The following is a 14,404-nucleotide window of genomic DNA, read 5'->3' on the forward strand; positions in this document are numbered from 1 at the left end:
CACCCCAAAGTGCTTGCTTCTCTCCTTGACATCTTTGCTCTTCTCCTTCTCCTCCAATTGACCCCAACATCCAAGATGAGCAACCCCAAAGTCGCCGAGAACATGCTCTGGGGAGGCCGGTTCACCCGTGAGTCGCATGCAATGCCCATACCGGCACTTTATCATTCATCCCCACTGACTCACACGATCATTCCACAACAGAGGGCCTCGACCCCCTCATGGTGCAGTATAACGAGTCCCTTCCCTATGACCGAGTCTTCTGGAAACAGGACATCGCCGGCTCAATTGCCTTTGCCCGCGCGAACACCAAGAATGGGATCCTGACCGCAAACGAGTTCGCCGAGATCGAGCGCGGCTTCCAGCAGATCTCCGAGGAATGGCGCACAAACACCTTCGTCGCCAAGCCGAACGACGAGGATATCCACACGGCCAACGAACGTCGGCTGGGCGAGATTATTGGCAAGGAGATCGGCGGTAAGTTGCACACTGGCCGGTCGCGCAACGAGCAGGTCGCTACGGACATGCGCTTGTGGCTGCGTGACGAGCTGCGTGCCATTGACAGCTGCCTCTGCGACCTGATCAAGGTCTCTGTGTCCCGCGCCGAGCAGGAGATCGATTACCTCATGCCGGGCTATACGCATCTGCAAAAGGCCCAGCCCGTCCGCTGGTCCCACTGGCTGCTGTCGCATGCCACCGCCTTTGCCAGCGAGCTGCAGCGTCTGCGCGAGGTCATCCGTCGGGTCAACCGCAGCCCGCTCGGTACCGGAGCGCTGGCGGGTAACCCGTTCCAGATTGACCGCGAGGCCATGGCGAAGGAGCTCGGGTTCGACGGCCTGCTGTACAACTCCATGAACGCTGTGGCGGACCGCGACTTCGCTATGGAGACCATGCAGTGGGGCAGCTCGTTCATGCTGAAGATTTCGCGCTGGGCCGAGGACTTGATTATCTACAGCAGTCTGGAGTTTGGCTTTGTCCGTCTGTCGGACGCTTACTCGACGGGATCGTCGCTCATGCCCCAGAAGAAGAACGCCGGTGAGTATTCTATCCCTCCCTTCGTTCTTTTGCTCGCTCAGTCATCGCTAATGCATTTATAGACAGCCTCGAGCTCCTCCGTGGCAAATCCGGTCGCGCTTTCGGCCAAATGGCCGGCCTGATGATGACGATCAAGGGCCTGCCAACAACCTACAACAAGGACCTGCAGGAGAGCGTCGAGCCCATGCTAGACCATGTCAAGACCGTCAGCGACAGCATCCAGATCGCCACCGGCGTTCTGTCGACCCTAATCGTCATCCCGGAGAAGATGACCGCCGCCCTGGCCCCGGAGATGCTGGCTACCGAGATCGCGGACTACCTCGTCCGCAAGGGTGTGCCTTTCCGCGAGGGCCACCATATTTCTGGTCGCGTGGTTGCGCTGGCAGAGCAGACCGGTGTCCCCATGGATACGCTCTCGCTGGACCAGCTTAAGAACGTGGATGCCCGGTTTGGTGATGATGTCCAGGCTTGTCTGGACTATGAGCGTGCCGTTGAGCTGAAAGATGCTGTTGGTGGCACCAGCAAACGGGCCGTTATTGAGCAGACCTCCGTGCTGAAGGGTCTGCTGTAGACATCTTGGGCTGCCCAGTTATATTTAGATGTATGTATGCGGCATTGTGATTTCGGTTAGATAAAATGCTACGAAGTATGAATTATGCAGTAAGAGTATCACATTGTGAGGAAGAAATCAATACAGAAAACGGTAGGGGAATCAAAATCCAAACACCTAGTATGACATCCCACAGAAAGAAATAGCAACACATTTCAATGTCTCATCCCATCGTCCCCGACGGAGACTTGACATCTTTCGGCGACACGCCCTCCTCTGCTACATACGCTGGCGGCATGTCAGTGGGCGAGTAGATCACCTCGTCCTCCTGGAACAAAGCCAAAGAAGGCATTGACTTCGACGCAGGAGCAGGAGCGACAACACCCGAAGGCGAAGTCTTCCCAACCATCGACTCTCTCCTTGTCCTCTGATTCCTCGGTAGCTCTACCGCATGCCTTTGTCCACCAGCCCCAGTTGCATTATCATACTGCATAAAACTCATAACATGGTCATGGTCATGATCATGAGCAGCACACTCCTGCTGGGGATCCTTTCCATTTCCATTATTAGTCTGCGCCGACAACGACGTAAACTCAAACGCAGTCGAATAGCGATCCATATTCGCCCCGAGCACGACTCCGTCCTTCGTAATGATCTGTCGCGGCGCAGGGAGCGGAGGTGCGTTAGCGAGGAAGTCCTGACTGGAACCCCTGGGACTATATCGAGTGGAACTGGGGAAATCCCATCTCTGGAGAGTACTCTGCTGGTGCCGGCTTAGGCTCTGCTGGAACTGCTGCTGTACGGCTCTGCGTTTTGGCTGCGAAACGGAGAGGTTGATTAGTTCTCTTTGCGGGTTATGCGGTAGTTCGCAGTGCGTGCGCCAGAAGCCTGTATCGGAGAGTTCGGCCGGGATTCCCGCTGGGGATGTGCGGGTTGTTGTTGTAGTTGGGTGAGTTTGCGGAGGGAAAGCGAGGTCATTGGATGGGGGTGTTTGCTGTGTAGTTTGATTGAGGGTTGACGACTCGAAGGAAGATCCGGTCAGGAGGCCCGCGGAGGAATCTGATGGGTTGGATCCCGAGGCTGTGGTTGAGGATGTTGCGCGTGTTTGTGAGCCTGGATTATGGAGTCGTGCTTGTCAGATGTGTTTACCTCGAACTATGGCTTTTGGAGCTTGCTTACTGCTCAGACAGCTGGTGTCATTGGTAGACCGTGAGAAGTTAGTACCAAGACTAGAAGTCATCTCAGGATCATGGTTGGACGTATTGGTCTGGCTCCTTCGCCAGCTCATGAGGATCCAGCCTCGTTTCCTCTTGCGGCGCCAGCAGAGGAAGAAAAAGACAATACACAGTGCCACAGCTGCAATGCCACCCACGGCTCCGCCGATGATTGCCCCGTGGTTGCTAGAATGTGTACTCGGTGAACTGCTCGAAGTAGCAGTAGCGACAGCAGTTGAGCCAGTGGTCGAATCAGTGATCGAACCAGTGATCGAACCAGTGATCGAACCAGTGGCAGAAGTGGTCGGTACGGTTGTCTGTACCGCCGTTGCGTCTGCTAACGTGCTACTAGTTGGCAGTGAAGATATCGAAGCCGTTGTGTCCGTCGATGTCTTCGACGTTGACGTCGACGTCGACGAAGACTTGGTGGTTAATGTCGTTGTCTCCGAAGCAGTCGAGTCGTCATCTGGACATACGCCCGTCGTGCAAGGATCGCTAGAGCAGCAGCCACTGTAGTCTCCTTTGCTGCAGACATACCACTGCTTGCCGCTGGGGCAGGTCTGGTACAGACTCTCCGCTCTAGGAAACAGGTTGAAGACGTCCATCTCTGGGACCGCCGCCATAGTGGCAGAAAAGATGTGATAGGAAACAGGATAGATGCAGGACTGAAATCACCCAAAGTCTCTATGGTTGTTGGAAATGGAAGAAATCATACTTCTTGCAAGACGAACATGTCTTTCCAGGACTCAGGGCTGCAGCGGCACGTTGGCCAGGGTCGCTCCTTGATGATGGCCTTGAAAGAGAAAACCTTGTTGGGAAAGAGATTTTGAGGTTCATATTCTTTGTCCGTCAGATCGTCCCTCGTGTTAATCCAAATATAGGAATGCAATGTAAGAGCTGTTGGTGCGCCACAGATCTCTCGATTGGGTCGGGGGTTGTTGGTGGCACAGTTGCATGGAGAAACCGCCAATCGAATCCCCGGTCATCGCAGGATACCTTGCACCCGTGTGCTGTTGGAGGAGCGAGGGTCCGAGAAGGAGGTTCTTTGTCGACTCCCCCTAGCCCTTGGCCCGTCTATAACGCCACATCCTCGCCGAGTCCGACCACAAAGAACGAGGCTGTGTTGCTACAACTACGGGAAACACAACGGGCACAAAAGAAAACAGTTCCAATCGTATAGAACAACTGAGAGAAAAACACTGCTCAGTACACCAACTCTTTCTTCGCCTGAGAGATAAAAGGAAATAATATGGCTATACAAGATGGTAAGTAACACAATCAATAAAAACGTAGTCTTTTGCACGACTCCTGGGTGCCGATCGACGAGGCAAGTCAGTCGAAACCAAGATGCTGGTCGGTGATCGACACTCTGAAACAACTCCTACACTGGGGATCGATCCATTTCCGGGGTAACGAGCTTAGTAGGTACGCTTGAAAGGAGGCACCGGCTTGCACTCGTTGGCATCCATGGTATTGCCCTCAACGGCACGGTAGTCCAAGTCGACCTTGCCGTGGGCCTTCTTCTGCCAGGTGAGGGTGTGCTTCATCCACTTCTCGTCATCACGGTCGGGGAAGTCCTCCCGGGCGTGAGCACCACGGGACTCCGTACGGTTGGAGGCGGCGACGGCAGTTTGGGTACTGTGGACACAAACGGTTAGTAAGATATCTAATGGCAGGTCAACGAGTATACATACGCGCAAGTCAACAGGTTGCGGAGCTCCATGGTCTCAACCAGATCCGAGTTCCAGATCATGCTGCGGTCCTTGGTGCCGACCTGGTCATACCACTGGTCAATCTCGTTAATCTTCTTGACACCCTCGTCCAGGCTCTCCTGGGTACGGAACACGCTGACGTCCGTCTGCATGGTCTTCTGCATGGCATTCCGGATCTCAAAGGTCGACTTGGGGCCGTCGGCATTGCGAGCGAAGTCGAGGTCCTTGATCGACTGGGCACCCGCGTCGGAGGACAGCTCCTTGTGGGGCTTGCCGGGGGTCGAGATGTCGCGGACGCGGTGCGACACGGCACGGCCGAAGACGATCAGATCAAGCAGGGAGTTGGCACCCAGGCGGTTGGCACCGTGCACAGACACACAGGCAGCCTCACCGCAAGCGAACAGACCCGGCACGACCTTGTCCTTGCCCGCCTCGTCCACGGTCAGAACCTCACCGGTGTACTTGGTGGGGATACCACCCATATTGTAGTGGACAGTAGGCAGGACGGGGATGGGCTGCTTGGTGACATCGACGCCGGCGAAAATCGAGGCAGTCTCGGAGATACCGGGCAGACGTTCGTGCAGAAGCTCAGCGGGCAGATGGCTGAGCTGCAGGTAGATGTGGTCCTTCTCGGGGCCGACACCACGGCCCTCGCGGATCTCCAAGGTCATGGAACGAGAGACAACGTCACGCGAAGCCAAATCCTTGGCGGTAGGAGCGTACCGTTCCATGAAACGCTCACCCTCGGAGTTGAGCAGGTAGCCACCCTCACCACGCGAGCCCTCAGTGATCAGACAGCCCGCACCGTAGATACCAGTGGGGTGGAACTGGACGAACTCCAGATCCTGGTTGGGCAGACCGGCACGGGCGACCATGGCCATACCATCACCAGTGCAAGTGTGGGCCGAGGTACAGCTGAAGTAGGCACGTCCGTAACCGCCGGTGGCCAGGACGGTGTGGTGGGCCTTGAAACGGTGCAAGGTACCGTCCTCCTGGTTATAGGCGAGGATACCGCGGCACTCACCATCCTCCATCAGCAGATCGATAGCGAAGTACTCGATGAAGTAGTTGGTGTTGTGGCGGAGAGACTGCCCGTAGAGGGTGTGCAGCAGGGCGTGGCCGGTACGGTCAGCGGCGGCGGCACAGCGATATGCCTGGCCACCTTTACCAAAGTCCTTGGACTGACCACCGAAAGCACGCTGGTAAATGCGACCATCCTCAGTACGCGAGAAGGGGCAGCCGTAGCCCTCGAGCTCACGAACACTGGCGGGCGCCTCCCGGGTCATATAGTGAATCGCATCCTGGTCACCAAGCCAATCGGAACCCTTCACCGTATCGTACATGTGCCATCTCCAGTCGTCGGGGTGCATGCTATTCAGACTGTTAGTTGCAAATCCAGCACATGCAGACCGCGAGTGGACCTACTTTCCAAGAGCAGCGTTGATGCCACCCTGAGCCGCAACCGTGTGACTTCTCGTGGGGAACAGTTTCGAAACACAGGCAGTGTTGAATCCAGCCTCGGCGAGTCCGAAGGCAGCACGCAGACCGGCACCACCGGCACCAACAACGACGGCATCGTACTCGTGGTCCTGTATCCGTCAGAACATCTCTCAGTGTCCATATATCGAAGCCGACCTACAATGATAGGGTATTTCTCGGAGATGTAGCCATTGGCCTCCTTGGCGCGCAGCGGCTGGTTGGCGAAGATGCGGGCTGGAGGAATTGCGGGTTAGCGCGACGAAAGAGGGCAACAACGCTCTCGGGATAGCGTACCAGCCGGCCGAGACGACGAGAAGAGACGTCTCTGATCCCTCAAGACACGGGAAACCTGTGCGGCAATCACCAGTCAGTGCCGAACACGGGCAAAGCAGACGGGCCGAGAATCACTCGGGGGACCAACCTTGGATACGGGAGCTAGGCTCCGCATGCCCAGTGAGCTCATGATGGCGGGTGGATCCGAAGGAAGACTCTAATCCGACAGAAACAAACACAAAACACCGTAACCGGTGATGGGGGGAAAAGGACAGAGGGGAGAGGCAGAACAGTGAGGTGGAATGCAACTGCTGCTTCTGCTAAAACCAAAGGGCATTATGTCAGCACCCACACCCGTGATGTGCCGAGCAGAGAGCCGGGGGCCAATCACGGGCGAACAATTTGATTTCCCTCGGCTGTCTCCCTAAACGAATCTCCGTGTGACAACAGTACAAATTCACTACTATAAGATAGCTAGAATTGAAATAGAGGATGGTAATACACTCCCAACTAGTTGTACTGCATGTACGTCGCAGTCGAGTTGAACTTCAGGTTGCCCTTGATCACCTTCTCGACCGATGCCAAAAAGTCCTTCTCCGTGGCCACCTTGCGCCGCGCCCGGATCGCGAACATGCCGGCCTCTGTCGCGACACTGCGCAGCTCGGCACCCGTCGCGTTGGGGCACAGCCGGGAGATGAGCTCCCAGCGAATATCACGCTCGACCGACATGCTCTTGGCGTGGATGCGCAGGATGTTCGCCCGGCCCTCCACGTCCGGCAAGGAGAACTCGATCTTGCGGTCGATTCGACCAGGCCGCATCAGGGCCGGGTCCAGGGTGGACGGCCGATTGGTCGCGAACATGACCTTGATGTTACCACGGGAGTCGAATCCGTCCAGCTGCGTGATCAGTTCCAGCATGGTGCGCTGCACTTCGTTGTCACCACCCGCACCGTCATCAAAGCGAGCGCCACCGACAGCATCAATCTCGTCAAAGAAGATGATGCACGCCTTCTTGGTACGGGCCATCTCGAACAGCTCGCGGACCATCCGCGCACCCTCACCCACGTACTTCTGGACCAGTTCACTTCCGATCACACGGATGAAGGTCGCATCCGTTCGGTTGGCCACCGCTCGAGCACACAGGGTCTTTCCTGTACCGGGGGGTCCGTAGAGTAGAGCGCCCTTGGGCGGGTCGATACCCAGATTCACGAATCGTTCTGGCGACAGCAACGGCATCTCCACCACCTCTCGTAGCTTCTCAATCTGCTCTTTGCATCCACCCACGTCACCGTATGTCACGTCGGGCTTATCCTCGACCGTCATCATCGTCACGCTGGGGTCGATCTTCGGAGGGAGAGGAAGCATGATCTGGTACTTATTCCGATCCACACTGTAAAGCTGCGTCAGTGACTGCACAGCCTTCAAATCGTGGAGATGACTTACCCAACGCGCATGCCTTCCTCAATATCCGTCGGACTCACGCGCTCCCCTAGGTTGACGACGAACTTGGCGATCTGCTTCACGTTGATGACATATTTGCTCTTATCCGAGTCCTTTTCATCCTGGATGATCTTGGTGCATCGAGCGACTTGCAATGGCTGTTCTTCGGCCATGCGTTGCCGGTCGGCGGCAACATCCCAAAGGTGTGGAGGTGCGAGACCGGTGTCGGATTCCTGGGGACATGAGCTCCTGCATTTCATCGAAGGGACTGCATCCGCACCTTGACACCAATCTTCTCGTTGACACTTGCTTGCTTGTCTTTGATATCCTTCTCGAGCTTCTTCAAGGCTGTCGCGTAGGGAGCCGCCCCGTAGGTCTTGAGTACTGCGATGTCACTGCCGGGGCCGGGTTAGCCAGATTGACATCAATCCAGGAACGAAAACTGACTCATCTGTGAGTGGTGTGATCTTCTTCTCGGGCTCCTCGTCGTCGGCGAAGTTCTTCTTGTACTTCTCCCAGCTCTCTCCGGTGGCGCTAGGCATGGTGAGAGATGATGACAGCCCCGGGCCAAGGAGCTAGGACGGGAGGCAGACGCAGTAACGATGTAGAGTATGAGGAGAAGCGAAAACCGAAAGGCTAATTTGGGGGAACTCGAAATCAGGGACTGACAGTGGATGGACAAGTGCAGGGGAAAGAGATGGAACGACAGAAGGGAGCGTGTGATGTAGCTGCTGAGCTGAGCTCGTTCTCACCGCCTTCGTAGAATTTCCCGTCCACACTGACCGACTGACAATACATTGCACTCCTTTCCCTCCATCCCACTTCTTGCCTCTCTTTCTCTTCGGTTGCTTGTGCCCCAATCTTCATTATGGCGACCACAGCAGCCCCGGCTGCCCCTGTCAGCGGCTCCTTCAAGGTATGTTTCGATGTGGCGTGCGTGTGGTGGGATGCAGGCTGATAGTGTGTGCAGGACAAGGAGAAGCCGATGGCGGTGCGGGCATCCAACATTCTCGCGGCTAGAGGTATGTGGCTTAATTATTCGAGTCTTTGCGAGTTCGACTGACAATGCATAGCTGTCGCCGATGCCATCCGGACGGTACGATTGTTCACACATTGCGGGTTGCGGAGACGAGGGGCTAACGAGATACACAGTCATTGGGACCTCGTGGAATGGATAAGATGGTGAGTACCTATGCGACTTTCAACACCTACCCCAATGCTGATGGCTTTCTAGATTCAAACACCCAAGGGACAAACGATCATTGTACGCTATCCCCTCCTGTCACCGCGACCCCCGACTGACTCCCGCAGACCAATGATGGAAACACCATGTTGAAGGATATGAGCGTTATGCACCCGGCCGCCCGGATGCTGGTCGACCTCAGTGCGGCCCAGGATGTCGAGGCTGGTGATGGAACAACCTCGGTGGTTGTCATTGCTGGCAGCTTGCTCGGCGCCGCCGACCGGTTGCTAGCCAAGGGCATTCACCCGACTGTGATTTCCGAATCTTTTCAGAGAGCCGCAGGCGCCGCCGTCGAAATTCTTCACAACATGTCTCGTCCGATTAACCTGACCGATCGCGCTACCCTCCTCCAAGCCGCCGCAACCTCGCTTTCTTCGAAGATTGTGTCTCAGCACTCTGGCCTGCTGGGTCCGATGGCTGTCGACTCGGTCCTGAAGGTGGTTGATCCCAAGACTGCCGACAACGTGGACCTGCGTGATATTCGGATAGTCAAGAAAGTTGGCGGGACAATTGAGGACAGTGAGATGGTTGATGGCTTGGTCTTGAACCAGCCGGTCATCAAGAGCAGCGGAGGTCCGACGAGGATTGAGAAGGCCCGGATAGGTCTCATCCAATTCCAGCTGAGCCCGCCCAAGCCGGATGTACGCTTTTTTTTACTTCCTACGAATTATGAGTTGGAGCTGACTGTTTGTTGTGTAGATGGAGAACCAGATCGTGGTGAACGACTACCGCCAGATGGACAAGATTCTGAAGGAGGAGCGCCAGTACATGCTGAATATGGTGAAGAAGATCCAAAAGACCAAGTGCAATGTGCTCCTGATCCAAAAGTCTATCCTCCGTGATGCCGTCAACGAGCTGTCGCTACACTTCCTTTCGCGGCTGAAGATCCTGGCCATCAAGGACATCGAGCGGGACGAGGTCGAGTTCCTGTGCAAGAGTCTTGGCTGCAAGCCGGTCGCCAACGTCGACTCCTTCACCGAAGACAAGCTGGGTACCGCCGATCTCGTCGAGGAGGTCCAGGCTTCCGGCGCCCGGTATGTCAAGATCACCGGCATCAAATCGCCCCCCGCCGCTCTCAACCAGACCGTCTCGATTGTCGCCCGCGGCGCCAACAACCTGATCCTGGACGAGGCCGAACGATCGCTCCACGACGCTCTGTGTGTGATTCGTTGTCTGGTCAAGAAGCGCGCCCTTATCGCTGGCGGTGGTGCCCCGGAGATTGAAGTAGCTCACGCGCTCGCCATGCGCGCACGCGAGCTCACCGGGACCGAATCGATCTGCTGGAAGGCATTTGCCGATGCCATGGAGGTTGTGCCGACCACGCTCGCTGAGAACGCAGGCCTGAACTCGATCAAGGTTGTCACCGACTTGCGACACCGCCACGCGCAGGGCCAGCACAATGCGGGTGTGAGCATCCGCAGCGGCGGTGTCAAGGACGACATCACCGAGGAGAACATCCTGCAGCCGCTGCTGGTGAGCACCAGCGCTATTGAGTTGGCGGCCGAGACGGTGAAGATGATCATGAGAATTGACGACATTGCTCTGTCGCGGTAAGCGGCTGAGCGTTGTATGATGCGATTGCAATGAGTAATTAAAAAGAAATGGAATTTTGCACAATAGAAAAAACTTGAACTGTATACTCCGGAGTTCTTTATGGCCGTAGAAAGTACAGTTTGTTGCTTCACCTTCCAACTCCGTGCTTTCGATATGTATCTGCCCAGGTGTAGTTTACTGTCTCCCTGGCAGCAGTGTTCTCATTCCCATGTCTGTCTATCCAACGCAGATTGCACTATTTTCGTCTTTCTTATTGACAGCCGGGCCGATGTCGAAAAGGGATTTGAATAAGGGCCACCGCCAGCCCTCAATAAGCTCTTTGTCGCCCCAATCGTCATGGGCGCCAGAAGGAACGAACGTCCAACACCTGTGCAGGGCAAATGATCCTAAGAACTCGATTGAAATGCGAGACCGTCTTCTCAGATCCATTCCATCGTCTTGACAGCCCTTGTACATGTTCTTGTGGCGGGTCATTCACTGGACTCCGCATCCCGCCCCGATAAGAGGCGGACCTGATCTGACTCGTTTATCGTGGAGTTCCGTCCGACCAAACCGCCCATCGAAACGACCATGGGGAAGCTCGACGATGAGGGCAACCCGGAATCGGTACCGTTGACACGCCAGCGGTCGGCCTCCTTCGCCTCACAATCAACCTTCGACTCAGGCCTGTCGGTCGCCTCCGCCACATTCCTGGATCGGTACAAGGGGTCCAACGTAGCGGAGACAGAAGGGGAAGAACACACACGCTATCGAGACATCGAGGACGGAGCAGAGCCAGAACCCGACGAGCCCTTTTTACCTACGCCCACGAAGAAGAATACGAAGAAGAAGACGGGGTCCGGAAGTCGCACGCGCCGGATAGTCTGGTTGCTCGGCCTCCTATGTGTCGGCGGCTGGGTGCTTGCATTCGTGCTCTTCCTCACACAGAGGCGGCCCAGTGCCGCGGCCAAATCCTCCAACTCATCTGTCAGCATCCATGATCCGGACTCGGCGACCGGTGGTACGAGCTATGGGAAGCCCGTGACACTGGAGCAGGTGTTGACGGGGCAGTGGTTTGCCAAGTCGCACGCGATCTCTTGGATTGCAGGGTCGGATGGAGAGGATGGCCTGCTTGTGGAGCGTGGCGAAGACGGAGAGGGATATTTACGCGTGGAGGATATTCGCAGTCGCAAGGATGGAGGCGCTGGCGCCGAGCCCAAAGTTCTGATGAAGAAATCATACGCGTGGACCGTCGACGGCGACATGATCAGGATGTCCAAGATGTGGCCAAGTCCCGATCTGAAGAAAGTGTTGCTCTTATCAGAGGAGCAGGGAAACTGGAGACACTCTTATTACGGAAACTACTGGATTTTCGACGTGGAGACGCAGAAGGCCGAAGCCCTGGATCCTGAGCATCTGAATGGACGAGCACAGCTCGCCAAGTGGTCGCCCAACTCCGATGCTGTCGCGTTTGTCAGGGAAAACAATTTGTATATGCGGAAACTGGACTCCTCGAAACCCGTCCCCGTTACCAAAGATGGTGGGAAGGATCTCTTCTACGGCGTTCCCGACTGGGTATATGAGGAGGAAGTTTTCGCGGGCAATAGTGGCACCTGGTGGTCTGGCGATGGCAAGTATATTGCCTTCATGCGCACCAACGAGTCCGCTGTCCCCGAATACCCTGTCCAGTACTTTCTCTCTCGTCCGTCTGGCAAGGAACCAGCGCCGGGGCTTGAGAACTACCCAGAAGTTCGACAGATCAAATACCCCAAAGCGGGAACCCCAAACCCAGTGGTTCGCCTGCAGTTCTACGATGTTGAGAAAAGCGATGTTTTCTCGATCGACATGCCTGATGACTTTGTCGACGACGACCGAATCATCATCGAAGTTGTCTGGGCATCTGCTGGCAAGGTCCTGATTCGGGAGACTAACCGCGAAAGCGATATTGTCAAGGTCTTCGTGATCGACACCAAGGCTCGGTCTGGCAAGTTAGTTCGATCTGAGGATATTGCCGGGCTGGACGGTGGTTGGGTCGAACCTTCACAGTCGACCCGATTTATCCCAGCTGACGCGGCCAGCGGCCGGCCGCACGACGGGTACGTTGATACGGTGATCCATGAAGGCTACGATCACTTAGCTTATTTCACGCCCCTCGACAACCCGGAACCGATCATGCTCACCAGTGGGGAATGGGAGGTGGTCAACGCTCCATCGGCCGTTGACTTGGCCAGAGGCCTGGTGTACTTTGTTGCAACGAAAGAAGCACCAACTCAGCGCCACGTCTACCAGGTCAGGCTAGATGGCTCTGACCTTCGACCGTTGACGGATACCTCAAAGGCCGGATTCTTCGAGATCTCATTTTCCCACGGGACTGGATACGCCTTGCTCAGCTACAAAGGTCCCGCGGTTCCCTGGCAAGCCGTGATCACCACGCACGGCGACAAGGTGGAGCAGGAGGAAGTCATTGAAGAAAACCCTGATTTGAAGAAAATGGTCGAGGACTTTGCTCTCCCAGCGGAAGTTTACTCAAACGTGACAATCGACGGCTACACACTTCAGGTACTCGAGCGTCGTCCTCCACACTTCAACCCAGCCAAAAAGTACCCAGTTCTCTTCTTCTTATATGGTGGTCCCGGCTCTCAAACGGTGGACCGCAAATTTACCGTGGACTTCCAGTCCTACGTCGCTTCGAACCTGGGCTACATTGTCGTTACTGTGGATGGCCGCGGCACGGGGTACATCGGACGAGAAGCGCGCTGCATCGTTCGCGGTAATTTAGGCTACTACGAAGCACATGATCAGATTGAGACCGCCAAGATTTGGGGTGGGAAGAAATATGTGGATGAAGCCCGTATGGCCGTTTGGGGCTGGAGCTATGGTGGATTCATGACGTTGAAAATCCTCGAGCAGGATGCTGGTCAGACATTCCAGTACGGCATGGCCGTGGCACCTGTGACGGACTGGAGATACTACGGTTCGTTCCCAGTCGTTCTGTCTATGATTTTACAGCATACTAATAATTTCTTTCCAGACTCCATCTACACAGAACGCTACATGCATACCCCGGAGCACAACCCCTCCGGCTACGATAACGCCACCATCACCGACGTCGAGGCCCTGGGCGAGAACATTCGGTTCCTGATCATGCACGGCGTGGCCGACGATAACGTCCATTTCCAGAACACACTGGCGCTGACCGACCGGCTGGACCAGTCGAACATCGCCAACTATGATATGCTGGTGTTCCCGGATTCGGATCATAGCATTTACTTCCATAACGCGCATGTGCTAGTCTACGAGCGTGAGTGCACCCAAATCCTGAGCAGGGGTGGAGAGAAGGGGCTAATTGTTTCATGACAGGTCTTTCGATGTGGCTCATCAATGCCTTTAATGGCGAGTGGCATCGCATTGAGAATCCGAAACCGATCGAATCGATGTGGAGGAAAGCTAAGCGCGCGGTATCACTCTCTATTCTTGGGTGAACAGCTTCGGGGGTTCCTTTTCACACTGTACTTTCTTTTGAACTATAAATAAATACATGCATGGATTTAAGTTGGCTGCGAGAGTAGAATAGCTGTCATGGACATATGGGATGTAAGAAGGATTGCTTCCGGTTTTGTGATACTGGGCAATCAATTCGAGGGTTCCCTTTTTTGAGAATATAATTTCGGATCTGTAGTTTCACTATTCTGAGTAAGAATCTTGCATGGTAGTGGATAGTACGAACTCATTGGCATTGCTTTCTTCATGCCAACTACAATGGAGATGTGCTAGCCGCTTTGAGTTAGACCAAGGGTGACCTCTCCCGCCCCGAAGTCCGCCAGCCTCCAGAGACTGAGATGAGTCCATCTGATAAGGATTATAATCCTGAACTCAGCGCCACTCTACGCGTTAGCGGTGGCTAGCATACCACGATCCAAGCTTAGCG

General features: G+C 55.4%; 6 protein-coding genes across 6 annotated transcripts; 4 read left to right on the top strand and 2 right to left on the bottom strand.

Annotated features, from left to right (window-relative positions):
• Positions 1-75: 75 nt before the first annotated feature.
• On the top strand, positions 76-1,603 carry PFLUO_LOCUS298 (argininosuccinate lyase; the record flags this gene model as incomplete). The annotated part of the gene is made up of 3 exons (XM_073780188.1): positions 76-127; positions 202-1,032; positions 1,095-1,603. The coding sequence occupies 3 exons, from the start codon at positions 76-78 to the stop codon at positions 1,601-1,603; spliced, it is 1,392 nt and encodes a 463-aa protein (XP_073634396.1).
• A 1,340-nt stretch (positions 1,604-2,943) lies between these two features.
• On the top strand, positions 2,944-3,312 carry PFLUO_LOCUS299 (uncharacterized protein; the record flags this gene model as incomplete). The annotated part of the gene is made up of 1 exon (XM_073780199.1): positions 2,944-3,312. One exon carries the CDS (start codon positions 2,944-2,946, stop codon positions 3,310-3,312), a length of 369 nt encoding a protein of 122 aa, XP_073634397.1.
• A 902-nt stretch (positions 3,313-4,214) lies between these two features.
• PFLUO_LOCUS300 (succinate dehydrogenase flavoprotein subunit) lies at positions 4,215-6,450 on the bottom strand (the record flags this gene model as incomplete). Its single annotated transcript, XM_073780210.1, has 6 exons — positions 4,215-4,434; positions 4,491-5,879; positions 5,934-6,097; positions 6,148-6,221; positions 6,282-6,336; positions 6,409-6,450. The coding sequence occupies 6 exons, from the start codon at positions 6,448-6,450 to the stop codon at positions 4,215-4,217; spliced, it is 1,944 nt and encodes a 647-aa protein (XP_073634398.1).
• Positions 6,451-6,770: 320 nt separating this feature from the next.
• PFLUO_LOCUS301 (26S proteasome regulatory subunit 7) lies at positions 6,771-8,242 on the bottom strand (the record flags this gene model as incomplete). Its single annotated transcript, XM_073780223.1, has 4 exons — positions 6,771-7,650; positions 7,704-7,933; positions 7,981-8,095; positions 8,148-8,242. The coding sequence occupies 4 exons, from the start codon at positions 8,240-8,242 to the stop codon at positions 6,771-6,773; spliced, it is 1,320 nt and encodes a 439-aa protein (XP_073634399.1).
• Positions 8,243-8,568: 326 nt separating this feature from the next.
• On the top strand, positions 8,569-10,497 carry PFLUO_LOCUS302 (T-complex protein 1 subunit delta; the record flags this gene model as incomplete). The annotated part of the gene is made up of 7 exons (XM_073780234.1): positions 8,569-8,616; positions 8,671-8,722; positions 8,774-8,796; positions 8,853-8,882; positions 8,935-8,964; positions 9,012-9,584; positions 9,643-10,497. 7 exons carry the CDS (start codon positions 8,569-8,571, stop codon positions 10,495-10,497), a joined length of 1,611 nt encoding a protein of 536 aa, XP_073634400.1.
• A 570-nt stretch (positions 10,498-11,067) lies between these two features.
• On the top strand, positions 11,068-13,958 carry PFLUO_LOCUS303 (uncharacterized protein; the record flags this gene model as incomplete). Its single annotated transcript, XM_073780245.1, has 3 exons — positions 11,068-13,450; positions 13,508-13,777; positions 13,837-13,958. 3 exons carry the CDS (start codon positions 11,068-11,070, stop codon positions 13,956-13,958), a joined length of 2,775 nt encoding a protein of 924 aa, XP_073634401.1.
• Positions 13,959-14,404: the final 446 nt, after the last annotated feature.

The sequence above is a fragment of the Penicillium psychrofluorescens genome (assembly GCF_964197705.1).
Source record: "Penicillium psychrofluorescens genome assembly, chromosome: 1".
Classification (NCBI taxonomy): domain Eukaryota; kingdom Fungi; phylum Ascomycota; class Eurotiomycetes; order Eurotiales; family Aspergillaceae; genus Penicillium; species Penicillium psychrofluorescens.